Source organism: Cephus cinctus, unplaced genomic scaffold, assembly GCF_000341935.2.
Source record: "Cephus cinctus unplaced genomic scaffold, Ccin1 Ccin1_scaffold0680, whole genome shotgun sequence".
In the NCBI taxonomy this organism is placed as follows: domain Eukaryota; kingdom Metazoa; phylum Arthropoda; class Insecta; order Hymenoptera; family Cephidae; genus Cephus; species Cephus cinctus.
The window spans coordinates 137856-151299 of record NW_014333305.1 but is presented as its reverse complement, the minus strand read 5'-3'; the positions used below and the strand labels follow the sequence as shown (position 1 = coordinate 151299).

At 32.8% G+C, this 13444-nt stretch overlaps 2 protein-coding genes and 1 long non-coding RNA gene across 4 annotated transcripts; 2 read left to right on the top strand and 1 right to left on the bottom strand.

Moving 5' to 3' along the window:
• Positions 1 to 848: 848 nt before the first annotated feature.
• Positions 849 to 2669, top strand: LOC112494627. Of its 2 annotated transcripts, XR_003060236.1 has the most exons (4): positions 849 to 1266; positions 1341 to 1401; positions 2301 to 2405; positions 2509 to 2669. It is a non-coding gene; the product is annotated as an uncharacterized LOC112494627 (long non-coding RNA). The 2 variants fall into 2 exon arrangements; XR_003060235.1 differs by having other exon boundaries at positions 2301 to 2669.
• A 3053-nt stretch (positions 2670 to 5722) lies between these two features.
• LOC107269635 (cyclin-dependent kinases regulatory subunit) lies at positions 5723 to 8257 on the bottom strand. The gene is made up of 3 exons (XM_015743722.2): positions 8058 to 8257; positions 6646 to 6773; positions 5723 to 6348 (listed from the first exon to the last, which is right to left on the bottom strand). Exons 1-3 carry the CDS (start codon positions 8111 to 8113, stop codon positions 6293 to 6295), a joined length of 240 nt encoding a protein of 79 aa, XP_015599208.1. The 5' UTR covers positions 8114 to 8257; the 3' UTR covers positions 5723 to 6292.
• A 218-nt stretch (positions 8258 to 8475) lies between these two features.
• Positions 8476 to 12777, top strand: LOC107269632 (cactin). Its single transcript, XM_015743716.2, has 6 exons — positions 8476 to 8808; positions 8971 to 9794; positions 10010 to 10186; positions 10269 to 10467; positions 11005 to 11503; positions 12119 to 12777. Exons 1-6 carry the CDS (start codon positions 8570 to 8572, stop codon positions 12305 to 12307), a joined length of 2127 nt encoding a protein of 708 aa, XP_015599202.1. The 5' UTR covers positions 8476 to 8569; the 3' UTR covers positions 12308 to 12777.
• The last annotated feature ends 667 nt before the right edge of the window (positions 12778 to 13444 follow it).

Sequence of the window (13444 nt, the reverse complement as noted above, 5' to 3'; positions counted from 1 at the left end):
CAACGTGAAAGAGGAAGTAGAGAAAGTAAAAGTAAAGACCAAAGAGGATGGAGTCATCAGGGGTAAGACTTGTTGAGTACCTCGGAAAAGTATAATGGGTTCTTGGGTCTTTGGCCTTTTCGATAGGCGGATGGCCAGAGGTCGAAGTCCTTCGGTAGCCGAAGAGCCTAGATTGTGGGCAGTGAATGAGGTGAAAGACTGGACTAGGTGGGTCGATCTGGGGTCCTGGGTCCGTTCCCTGATAATTAGGGTACGAACCCTGCAAACTGACCTACTCTATTATGCACCCCGACAGCAGTGGAGTGCACCAGAGTGGCCCTTGCTGGCGCGGGATGTCTGAGGTCTGTGGGTTACCAGGGTCTTGCGAGTTGGGTTAGTACCAAAATTTCCCGCAGCCATGGCGTGGCTGTCCCTGGGTCTTAGCCTTGTTGCCGATGGTTGTGTTCTCGAGTGAATTCTCTGGGTTTGGGTCTTCGTGGAGTGGCATGGGACGATTAGTCGCGTGAGATCATCCTAAGACCATTCGGATTCAGGGTCGCCCGGTTGACGGTGAGCTCCGAGAGCTGTTATGGGTCGATCCGGCGGCCCTGTGCGTTTCAATTCGTTTACGTCACTGATAGCAGGATTCGCATGTACCGCCTACACGAATCTGGCATTAAAAGGGTTAATCGAATACACGCGACAGATTTTTAGGTTTTTTTTTTTTAATAAAAAATGAAATCTGATAGAGAAAAAAAATTTGTTAGGTAATTAAAATTTGTTTGAACTATCTTTTCTTATTCAATTTTTTCGTCGCCCTATGTGGTAATCATTGAGCATTAATATGACCTGGGGCTACTGGACGCGTCACGGACGCTACTGACGGAAGAAAATTGTGTTTGATGACGGATTTGTTTACTCGTACCTACAAGCAATTGAAAATTGGTTATTAGTCATACCCACAGTATTCGCAATTTATTATGTATTGCTAATACAGTAATACTCCGAAGTTACGTCGTAAATTCTTTCGCAATAAACAACGTTAGTTGATACGACCTAAGCGAGCGCCTGATGCTTAGGAGCAGCTGAGGAGAGTCAAAATGAGATTAGGCCAAACAGACGCAAGTGCGAAATAATGTAAGTCAAGGGGTGACTGTAAATGTTTCCGACTCCCTGCGAAAGCCTTTTTGCAATTTTCACCACAGGCGATGTAAAAAAAAAAGTGTGACAAGTGCCATTCCGAACAGTTCCTTTGACACTTGTTTTATAATTCTTCATTGCTACGTGGTAATAAGCTACCCATTTTTTTAACATTCTTAAATCACATATATTACGATCGATAAAGTTTTATTATTTTACAGATTTGGCAATAACTTTTTTCTTTGCTGCGTAAGGAAACCATTTACTCTTGTAGGGATTCAGGTAATTCCAATTTCTTTGATGACGTGATTAACCTGTTAGGGGTAAGATGTCTGAATTGGCATAGCTGATAACACGGCCAAATATATGCCGTCTTTGAAAGCTTTGCCTTATCTACAGTCGGAATTTGAAGAAGAATTCCAAGGTCGCTGAATTCTAATCTAACCTCGAAATTCTGTAGTCCCGTCATTCTTATTACGTTGCATTAACAAAATTTCTATAAGTTGTCGTTTTTCCAAATTTTCTTTAAATTTTCTAACTTACCTGTGTTACTTTTTCTTCGCTGGTGAGTTTAACCTCGAAAACCTTCGGAAATTAATTTTCACGCGAATCCCAGTATTTTTTCGTAATTTCATTTGTAAGTTCGGATTCGCCATTTTGGATTGACAATTTTTGAATTTTTGAGGCCAAATCCTAATCCAGTGATTTTCAAAACCTCAACCTTGGTAGGAAGACACTTGTAACGTCTGAAAGGTGCTGTCTGACATATCAGGGTTGTATCTCCTGACATGACAAGAATATACGACAAGAAATAAAATATCCAAAGGAATAAGTTGACATTCAAACGTCATTTCTTCGTTTGAAGTTTTCGCGGAACGTCATTTATCCGAATCTCCATTGTATCGCATATCATTTCCTCGACTCGAAATTTTTCGGAAATGACATAACCCTCAATAATTATTTCAGCGAACGTCATCTGTCCGCATCATAATTTGGTCAATTACATTATCCTATGGGAAGCTTAGATGTAACGCGACACACCGAATCGCATAGTATCTGTCAAATAACACAAGTTTCGTTTCTTTCGTAATTTATTATTGAAAATATTAAATTTAAACAAAATATAAAAAAAAAGATCACATTACACTAAAAATTATACTACTGAAATTCCTATTTTTCAGGGATTTCTGAACGACCTTGTATTACGTATGGTGTTTTGTTTTTACTGAGCTGGTAGTCATAATACCGTTTATTACGCCACAACTCGTCACGTTAAAAAGGAAGACGTGAGTCGTGACTATCGTAAATCAAGAGAACATTTTATAGAGAAAAAAAGTATGTTCAAATAACTGATTTCACATAACTTACCTGTTCTCACTGTTACTGTAGGTCTTCAAAGATCCCGGTTGTGTGAATAAAGGACATATATGAGCCGCTCAGTGCACACATCGATTAACTCCACTTTTTGAAAAATCTTAAATTTAAGTGTCAAAGCACTTGGTATAGTCATAACTTTTTATATTTATAATAACTTCCGTGAATAATAAAGATTAGCACCATTAAACGGCACAATTTTTTTGGCCATTGAATAATAAGTAATTTACAATATACGTTACTTCATCGCATTTCTCAACTTTTTGTTTTATGGAGTTAATCGATGTGTGCACTGAACGGCTCATATAGGATATAAGGACGTATTAATTTTATGGTAAGTAATAAGCACTTGTTAAATAAATAAAAATGTTCAAGCGTATCGTTATCAATCGACTTAACTTTTGAGTTTAAATAATCTGTTTAACGAAGTCCAATGATTAGACGTCACTAAAGAATTGAGATGGCAAATAGACTGAAAGATGTCCTTAGAAAAAAATAACAGATTAGCATAAATAAATGCTCGTGATAAAATAGATAATGTTGGTATGAGATTTTGCTTTTTGTTCGTTACACGTGCGTTCAATCTTATGCGTTCAGTTGTCGTACGCTTTATTTATCAAATTAGAATATTTACCAAATTAGTAAAGCAAAAAGAAGCAGCCTGCGTCTATTTTGTATCTGAAGAAAAATATTATAGTACATCAATACCTTTCAGAGCGTTGTATATACAGTAGATCTTTGATTCTCGTTATGCTTCCCTCTAATAGCCAATTTCTTTACCTTCGGATGAAATTTGTCCAGCGAATAAATCCCCAGCTAACGAATCATTTTCATATTTTTGGAGTTTATCCGCAAGATAAATTTTATCCGGTGAAGAAATTGGCTATAAACCTACCGGTCGACGACTTTCTTACCCATCGTATTCAGGGTTTATTATTCTTGGTACGGGTATAACGATTCGTATGTACTGCTTGTTACGACCCTGTCGAGCGCGAGAGGGAAATTGTGCAGTTTGAAAAGGGACAGTGCGTGCATCGCCTCTATTTTCGCCACTACAGTCGCCACCTGTTGTCAATATCGAGGATCTACCGTACGTAAAGCTAGCCGTATTTATTAATATCTCCTTGACGTATCTTCTTTACATTATGTGCGTAAATTCTATAAATGTATATCTTTTTTATTATAGAAATAAGCTTTTCAGGCCTTGCCTACAAAATGAGCTAAGGACATCCTTAGGACTCCTGCAGACACATAAGAAAAGTCTCCTAGTAAATCGTTACAAGTCTATTGATAGCTACTGCGGGCCAGTAAGGGCCCATCACTGACTCACTTTTATGAACTTGTTGGGATGTCATGCTGCGTGGGATACCTGTGTTATATACATACAAATTCGAAAATGAACGTTGTATACAATTTATTTGCATACCGCTGCTATTGTCAAATCAACGTTTTTATTAATCCAAGCTGTATATCAAAACTTAACTTCGATTGCGGTTATTAATTTTAAGTCTATTGGATTAACTGATTTCGAGCGATGATATAAATCAATCTATAATTGTATAGACAATTGACTAAAACTTAATCACCACAACCACTGCTCAATCCCAGATAGCACAACTTATGAATATGTCGACATGACAAAAATTAATTTTAATCAAGACAAATTTGTCTTTATTTGTTCGTAGGAATTAAATTGGCTAGATAAAACTGCAAAATTCGATGAATGGTGGACGAGCTAATTTCAGGTGGTGCGTTTATACTTAATAACCCTGTATACTGATTTCAAACATCCCATCACAGAATTGCCTTAAATTGGAATTCTTCTGGAAAGTGTAGCTCTTTTAACATCACAGATATCCCAGTGAAGTGACAGGTTTGCTGGATATCCATATATTCTTTTCAACGAATTCGAACGGATTGATTAAGCAAATAGAATAGCAGCGGATAGAATCGAATTCGTTATTGTAAGAAAGAAACAGGTAGAGAAAAATAGACGAAGACGGCAGCATAGTCAATTCAGTACAAGAAGAAATTCACCAATAGAATCGGACAGGATCTAATTGAAAAATTTAAACGAATCGAAATGTATATGAATAATTTAGAGTCAATTTGAAATTTCAATAAAAAATAGTTCAATTATCTTATTCTCTATTCTTTCCAATACTTTTTGGTTGCCGGGAAGCCGCTTAAATAATCCTGAAAACTGTGAATTATTAGCAAAATTTAATTTTCTCTTCTCGGTTTTTAACAAACCAATAAAATTCTTGGGAAGTATTTTGTACGATGGAATTGCGAAATGACAGGCTAAGCAAATAGAAAACAATGAAGTCTCTATCAAGGTACACGTGTTACTGCATGAAATGCTTGTTACAAAGTATGCATAGGCATTGTTTTGTATTAAATATTTTTTATTGTTATATTTCAGAATATATTTACGTTATTGTATGGAAAACATGTGTGACTTGCTAAGGATTGCATTGCTTACGAACTGTCAAAAAAACGCATGATACTCGTGGACCCACTATATATACCACTATTCATCACATTGATGCCGGAAAGTCATAACTCCCACGATAATCTACGGAATTCTCAGGTTTATATGCATTATGAGAAAAGGAAATTAGAGTATTCTTTATTACATGGTACTGGACAGCTAACAGCTGTATATGGATCCCATGATGAATTTGTGGAAATCTAATTTTTAATTTATAATCATTGCAATCAATATCTGTCAGTAGTTCTAGATTAATAGAGATGATCTTAAGCTAGAAATGATGAAATGATTTTGAATAGAACGGAACCACAAATCACTTTATGTATAAGCAGTAAAGGGTAGTGAGTCATACTTACAAAAGTTGGAGAATTGTTTTGATTGCAAAGATAGATAAAATTTTTCTATTCAGAAGGGTATAATTAGTACACAAACGAATTACAGAGAAAAATGGATGGAATTATAAAGAACGTATATGCGAGAATACTTTAAGATATGTAACAAGTTTCAGTCACTAAATTGTAATTTGTAAAAAGCAAAAAATTGAAAGGAGAACTCGTAGCAATAGCGTCCATCTTGCACAAGCACGTCTCGAATTATATTGTGCAATGAAATATGCTTTAATCATCGGCTTAAACATTAGTTTTCATAAGACAATTTACAATTATACTAAACATCATATTCAAACGAAGTTTCCTAGCGACTAACAATAAATGTTTTGAGAGTGATTATAAAGCATCGCGATTTAAAATCCTTTATATTTTTTATGCAATGAATAGTGCCACGATTCAATGTCATTGGAGTTTACAATCAAAACCGTATTCATTAATTAATAATTATGTTTACAGTTTGTTCATCTAAACATTTAACTTAATTCCGTCTAGGAAAGTAAAAACTCCGAAGGAATACTGCTTCGTAGTGGTTTCATTGTACATTTCTGCGACGCTATTAAGAACTAAGGTACTTTATAGACATATGTACAGGATACTTCGTTGACATTTTATGAATGATCTATTGAAGTAAAATTGAGAACAAGAAGAACTCAGATACAAGATCAAGTAAAATTCATTTAAATTATGATCATTGTAACAACTGGAATAAAATGACATTTTACAAACCCATAAGGCACACAGCTTGTAAAATTGACAAAAGCACTTAGTGAATGGTAAACACACTTATATATATGATCAAAATGTGACATTTATCGCAATGAAATTTATTATATCTGAGTTCTTCCATAAAGAAAATAACAATGATGTTAGTTTTACAAGAAATACGCAAGAGTTTAACGCGTTCGTTGAATAATGATTACTTTTCCGATGGTGGAGTAGTGATTTTTCTCTTGAATAATAAAATATGTGGCTCTGAAACATAAATAACGAATTTAATTATTCAATTATTATAAATTAAATTTTGAATTGTATTAATGATAAATATTTCTGTTTAATACTGCAAATAATCCTTATGCGCTATAGTGTCAAATAAAAATTACCTGGTAAAATATGTCAAAAGAATCAAGAACATTTGCAGCAATATAAAATAATTTAAATCGTTTTATATTTAATTTCTCCACAGATGTCTATTTAAATCATTCCTTAATTTCTGAAGTTATTAAAAATGAATTACAGAGTAATGTTAAAAACGAGTAAAATTATTCATACCAGGCTGATGATGCATGTAATGCACCCAACCCTGGCTTTGTTGAACACCAATGGCTCTCCATTCTTGCTCTGACATTAAATGGGTCCTAGGTACTAATTTCTCCAGTTCCTTTGGTAGTACAACATGTCTGGAAAGTAAAGTATGTGATTAAATATGTATGAAATCTTGTGTAGTTATTTTCTTAAGAAGAATTTGTAATATATATCAGAGCACTTGTGATAATTTACTGTCATCGTTACGTATCACTTTTGTCTTGGGGACACTGGTTCTTATGGTTTATAATGTGAAAGTATACTAAATTCCAAATAGATCTTAGACAATATCTCAACATGAATATAATTATATTTTAATATTCAGTTTACTAAATTGATAAAGCACTTGTAGTGAATTAAAAATCATGCAACATTAAAATTATCATGTTACATTAAAAACATAATATACAATGCAATATATTAATCATTATATATTCAAAGTACATATACATCCTGCATAATATTTAAGAGCAATAGAATGAGCCGACAATAAAGATTTTTTTTAAGTTTCACGTACATATATTATAAAAAATGCAACTTTAAACTTTTTAATGAGAATCTATAATAGAAACAAACATAAGTAACTTCATATAATAATTATGTTATACTTTGCATACATATGATATCTATAATCCAAATATTAGGATTTTCTATTTTATACCGAGATAGCTACATTCGCATACATATGTATAATTACCATTAACCTCTGATTTAGTTACATACATCATCTGATATACAAATAAAAGCATACCGAGAGTTGAAATTCTATATGTGCAGACTACATGCAAATTTCTGAATACAAATCTAAAATAATCATTAATGAAATCATATTTATATAGATTGTATAACTCGATCTGATGCGTAATGAATCTCTGATAAAAATGTTATTAAAAGTGTTACTATATTATATAGATCTAACAAAAGAATCATGTTATATAGAATTATGTAAATAATTATAAATTGTAAATACATTTGTCATATAGTTGACACATGACATTTAAATAAAATATATGCTGATTCATTCAAGGTAAATCCATGTACCAGACTGACTCTATAATATGAATACATTGTCATTTCTTTATAATTCAATCCTAATCAATGTTTGCCATTTTAGTATGAGAGTTAGACGTAATGGATAAAATAATGTCATATCATATTCACTATTACAGTACTTTCATCACATCAGGAAACAAAGAGTGTACAAAATCATTGAAAACGATGCCATCATTGTATCAAAAAAAATTGAATGAACTATTACATATTGAGAAAATATCTCAGTATTTTGAAAGTATGTCAAAATGCCATTTAAATGTTGATATAACCACCAGCATCGAAAATCTAAACAAAACTTAATTTTTGCAAATCTAGAATAAACCAACCTGTACTCATATTTATCGTCATAATATTTGTCCGAATAGTAGATATTATGCGGCATGTCGCTATATATCTTTGCACTGAAATACTTAAAAAATATTTTCGAAAATTGTAGGTGATGCACTGAAACCGTTTGATAATTTTTGAAAAACCTTGTCTGACGGCGTGTACTGTCTTATTTGAAAGTTAACGGATGTGGATTCAAAAATGAGTAGAGGGGGAAAAATAAGTCAAAAGCAAAATTTGAATTCCTTACTTCTTAGTATTACTTATAATTAGTTAAGTTGAAATAACACTATAAAAATAGAAGATAAAGTGAACTGAAAAAAAGCGTCACATATTTCTATGTAAAATCTTCTACAAAGATATTTTATTAAATGACGGTGCACTACTGTAGCTTTCCTGTCAACTTGACCGGAAACAGCTGTTTCAGGGCCACTTTCTGGAACGTTATTTAGTTTTAAGGTTATGAATTGTTAAGAAAGTGGTACTAAGCGTTTTTATTGTATTATTGAAGATGGAACGACATTTGTGTAGAGATGAATATTCTAAATTTCGTGAAAGTGATCAAAATCAACGTCGTCAAGATAAACTAAAAGATGGAGCTCATGAAGATGATTACAAACATCGTTTCGAGTCTTCGAAATCTAAGCATAAACATAAACGTAAAAAATCAAAGGAAGTTAAAAAGAAATCAGGGAAACAAAATGATTCTTATACAAGTAAAAAACATTTGAAACATAAAAGTAAAAAAAGGTAAATTTAGTGAATCATATGTATCATGTTATTGTATTGTATATTTCATACTATTTTGTTTTGTATATTGTATATTTTGGATATCATGTAATTGTGCACAATTGAAGATTGCATAAAGTAAAATAATAGACTCATTGTTTAATCGATTTTATTATTACACAGGAGTTCGTCATCATCTTTTGATGATTCATCTGATTCATCAGATTCATCGGCTAACTCTATCAAACTGTTAGAGAAGCTTCACAAGCAACGGCAGAAACAAGTTGAGGAACGTAAGAACCAAAAAGAAATGTTGAAAGCAACAGAAACACCAGAGGAAAAAAGATTTCGACGATTAAAGAAGAAAGAAGCCAAAGAGCGAAAACGTAAAGAAAGAATGGGATGGGATAATGATTATTTGCATTATACAAATACAGATAATCCATTTGGAGATGGAAACTTATTATCGACTTTTGTTTGGTCTAAAAAGCTTGAGAAAGAGGGACTTCTCGGTGTCAGCAGGGAAGAACTTGAAACTAGAAATAGATATAAACAAGAGGAAAATAGACGAGAGTTGGAAAAAGTGAAAAAAAGACGGCAAGAAAGAGAATTGGAAAGACAACAAAGAGAGGAAGAAATGACTATGTTACAAAGAGGAAAGGAAGCTGCACAATTGGAACAGTGGGCAAGGCAGGAAGATCAGTTTCATTTGGAACAAGCTAGATTGAGATCACGTATTAGAATCCAAGATGGTCGAGCAAAGCCAATCGATCTTTTGGCAAAATACATTAGCGCAGAAGAAGAAGTTGATGCTGTCGAAATGCATGAACCTTATACGTATCTTAGGGGATTACATGTGAAAGATTTAGAAGACCTCATTGAAGATATTAAAGTGTATAAAGAATTGGAGAGAGGAAAAAATTTGGATTACTGGAATGACATAACAGTCATTGTTGAAGACGAACTACATAAGTTACGAAAATTAGAACGATCGGAGTATGAAGTGGGTAAGTATTTAATATACAAGTATATTATCGAGAGTGTATGTTTCAATGAAATATTGGCTTAAAAGATATTATATTTAAAAGGTCCTACACGTGTGAAATAAATATTGCTTTGTTTCCGTAATTGAATTTACAAAATGTATAAGAATTTAGAGGGTTGTAAAAACATTGATTTGCAACTTATTGTAATAAAATATTGTAACTAATTTTTTTTTCAGCCATCGGACGCAGAGAAGGGATTCATGAATCTGTAGCTAAAGATGTTACTGCTATTTTCAAAGGAAAGACTGCTGCACAGTTGAAAGCTTTACAGCAACAGATTGAGTCAAAAATTACTGGAAAACCAGAAGGAGTAGATATCGGATATTGGGAAAGTCTTTTGTCTCAATTGAAAGGTGCGCTAGCATTGTGTATTAACATCCATAAAATAAAAATACGTAACAAAACATTTTTTTTATATGAGGATATATTTTTTAGCTCACATGGCAAGAGCTAGGTTAAGGGACCGTCATCAAGAGAATTTACGGAAAAAATTGGAAGTTTTAATTGCCGAACAAGGTGTTGCTAAAACAGAAAGTGAAGCGGAAGGTTCGCAAGCACCTAGCGAGCATTCTGCAAAACATGACGAGCCTTCTACAAGTAGTAAAATTGGGAAAAGCGATGAGAGTCAATCAGAGTATGTATTTTTCTAAAAACATTGTAGGTTTCAACAATTACATTGATCACTATTAAGGCTATCATTTACCAATTCTGTATTCACAGAAGTTGGGGTGAAGCAACAAGTGAAGAAAGCTTCACAAACATTATTTTCCTTTATTCGCATTAGCTTTATAAAATCTTTGTAAAATTAGATGATTTGCATGAGAAAGTAGTTGGGTTAGCTAGATATATAATTCAAACGAACTGTCTCATTGAATGCGGAGTGTGAATGGAATATGTTTTTTCTAATGTGTAAAACAAACGCAAAACAATTATTGTCAAGTTTTCTTTAATTCTGACTTAGATCCATATTTCAATATGTTAGAATTTCAATATTCTTCAGGAACCTTAATATTTCTTGGATGACCATTTAAAATTGTGAATTTAAAATTTTGAATAGGTTTAAGCCTGAGTTTTCAGTCGTTTTATGTCAAATTACTTGTAGTCTACGATTAATACTTAACTAAGCATCGGAGTATCTTATTTTATCATTGATTTTTCTATTCGTTTCCAGAGAGGAACAAGAGTATTCGAATATGACGAACGATCTGTTATCTGAATCCTTTTGTGAATACGAAACCGGTGGTTATTCACCAACATACATGACACCATCCCAGTTGGAGCCAGGCACTATTGTTGCTTTGGAAGAAGATGACAATCAGCGTCTGGAATATGCACGCAGTCTAGTACTCAATACTGGTTGTAAAGTACAAAATGTAATGACAGTCGAAGAACAAGCCATGCACAGAGAAGCTCGTAAAAATATGGGCTCCGATGAAGCACAATTTAGCGTCGAGTCATCCTTAGAAGCACAAATCTATCTATGGTCGGATAAATACAGACCTCGAAAACCAAGATATTTCAATCGTGTTCATACGGGTTTTGAATGGAATAAATACAATCAAACTCATTACGACATGGACAATCCACCACCAAAAATTGTACAGGGCTACAAATTCAATATTTTTTATCCAGACCTGATTAATAAGAATACTACGCCGGAGTATTTTTTGGTAAGATATTTCTTCTTTTATTTATAATAAATAAACTTCGTATGCTTATTTTCATTCATTTACTCTGAAGTACATCCAAGAGGGTAAATTCTCCGCTTGCTTCGGACCTCTCTTATTGTTTCTAAGAGGAACAATGTATTTCTTTTTATAGTATTACATTGAGGATTTAAACCATTTCCAAAATTTATATGCAAGAGTATTATTCATATATAATATTCATGAACTATTTAATATTTCCATTGGAGTTAAAAGAAAAAGAAACAAAAAATGAATTGAAATGCCGTCTATTATATATCTAAATATTAGTAAAATATGAGTATATGTATCATATGTTTTACTCACTTTTAATCCTAAACACATTCATTATTACTTTATATGTAAAATACAACGCTATTTAGAATAGCATGCTAACTAAAAAATTGAAGGGAGAAAAAACTGAGACCAAAAGTTTGAATAATTCAGGTTATGCATTCTTCAATATCCAATCTTATTAATCAAAATTAGCTTAAACACGCAATAAAGAGTTAGAAACGTGCCGAAACCACGAAATGAAAAGACACATACATTTGCTGTTATAACGTTAAAAATAAAATTGCTGTAATTTTTGTTTTACAGACGCCTTGTGCGGATAACAAAGATTTTGCTAATCTTCGCTTCCACGCAGGGCCACCTTATGAGGACATTGCATTCAAGATCGTCAACAGAGAGTGGGAGTATTCATATAAGCGAGGTTTTAGGTGTCAATTTCACAATAATATATTCCAACTATGGTTTCACTTTAAAAGATATCGATATCGTCGGTGAATTATATATAATTTTCTATTCATATACTTTATCAGACAAATCTTGTTTCCTGGATTTTAATAACGTATATCATTATACGTTATTTATATATTTCTTATATACATACCGTATATCACAGAAAAGCAGAATAATGCAGAAAATTAAAAACTACTAAATTGTTATTTTGAACCTTTCTGCTTTATGGTGTTCATACTCCAGTAACATTCATAATAGATTTAAGCCAATTTGTATTTTGTATTATGTGTAAGGTGTTGGAGCATATGGAACAACGATATACATAAATGCACATATGCATACACACAATATTACAATTCTTGAACTAGCAAACAGATACAAGTTCATTGATATACAAAAACGCAAACAAACACTACTCGATTGAACTAGGCACTTGTTTATACCTAGTTCTGTCACGCCAGTCCTGCAAAATGAAATAAACCCAAAAGACGCATTATATTATACTCATTGCCGCATGTCGTCTCTACTCTCTTACAGTCCGACTTCCAACATAAAGTTATAGTATCTCTATTACAAATTATGTACTTTTATTACTCAGAGTAGTTTCTCGTGACGGCTTATAGTGTCAGTTTGCGTGTAAATTATTTATTTCATAATTCTATTTATGAAAATTTTAATTACTAATATGGAAAAGCGGTAAAGAAAATAAAGCGGTTGTCTTACCGATTATTTAGAGAAGGAATAAATAACATTAGTAATCGTTCATATTTTTATGTGATTCTTAGACTTTGTATTTCCTGGGGGCGACACACGTGTTCATGTTTGACTACATTACAACGTTTTGAATGTATTTCTCTATGTAGAATTTGCACTTAAAATATTCCCAGACTTTACAAAAATGTTCTGAGAATATGATGGAATGAACCTACAATATTTAGCAGTATAATAAATAACCACGAAGACATTCGTAATGTTCTCAGGATATGTAGAAGATATTTCACAAGTTCAAGACCAGTTCAAAATAAAAAAATGTCATACTATTTGTGATTGTTTCGTACTACGGGGACCACTAATAGCCATTGGATTAAATAGTTCAAGTATCCAATTGTAAATACATATAATTCTATAGACTTTGTTGGTCGAAGTTCACTGGAAGTGTTTCTTAATTTACTGGTGGATTAA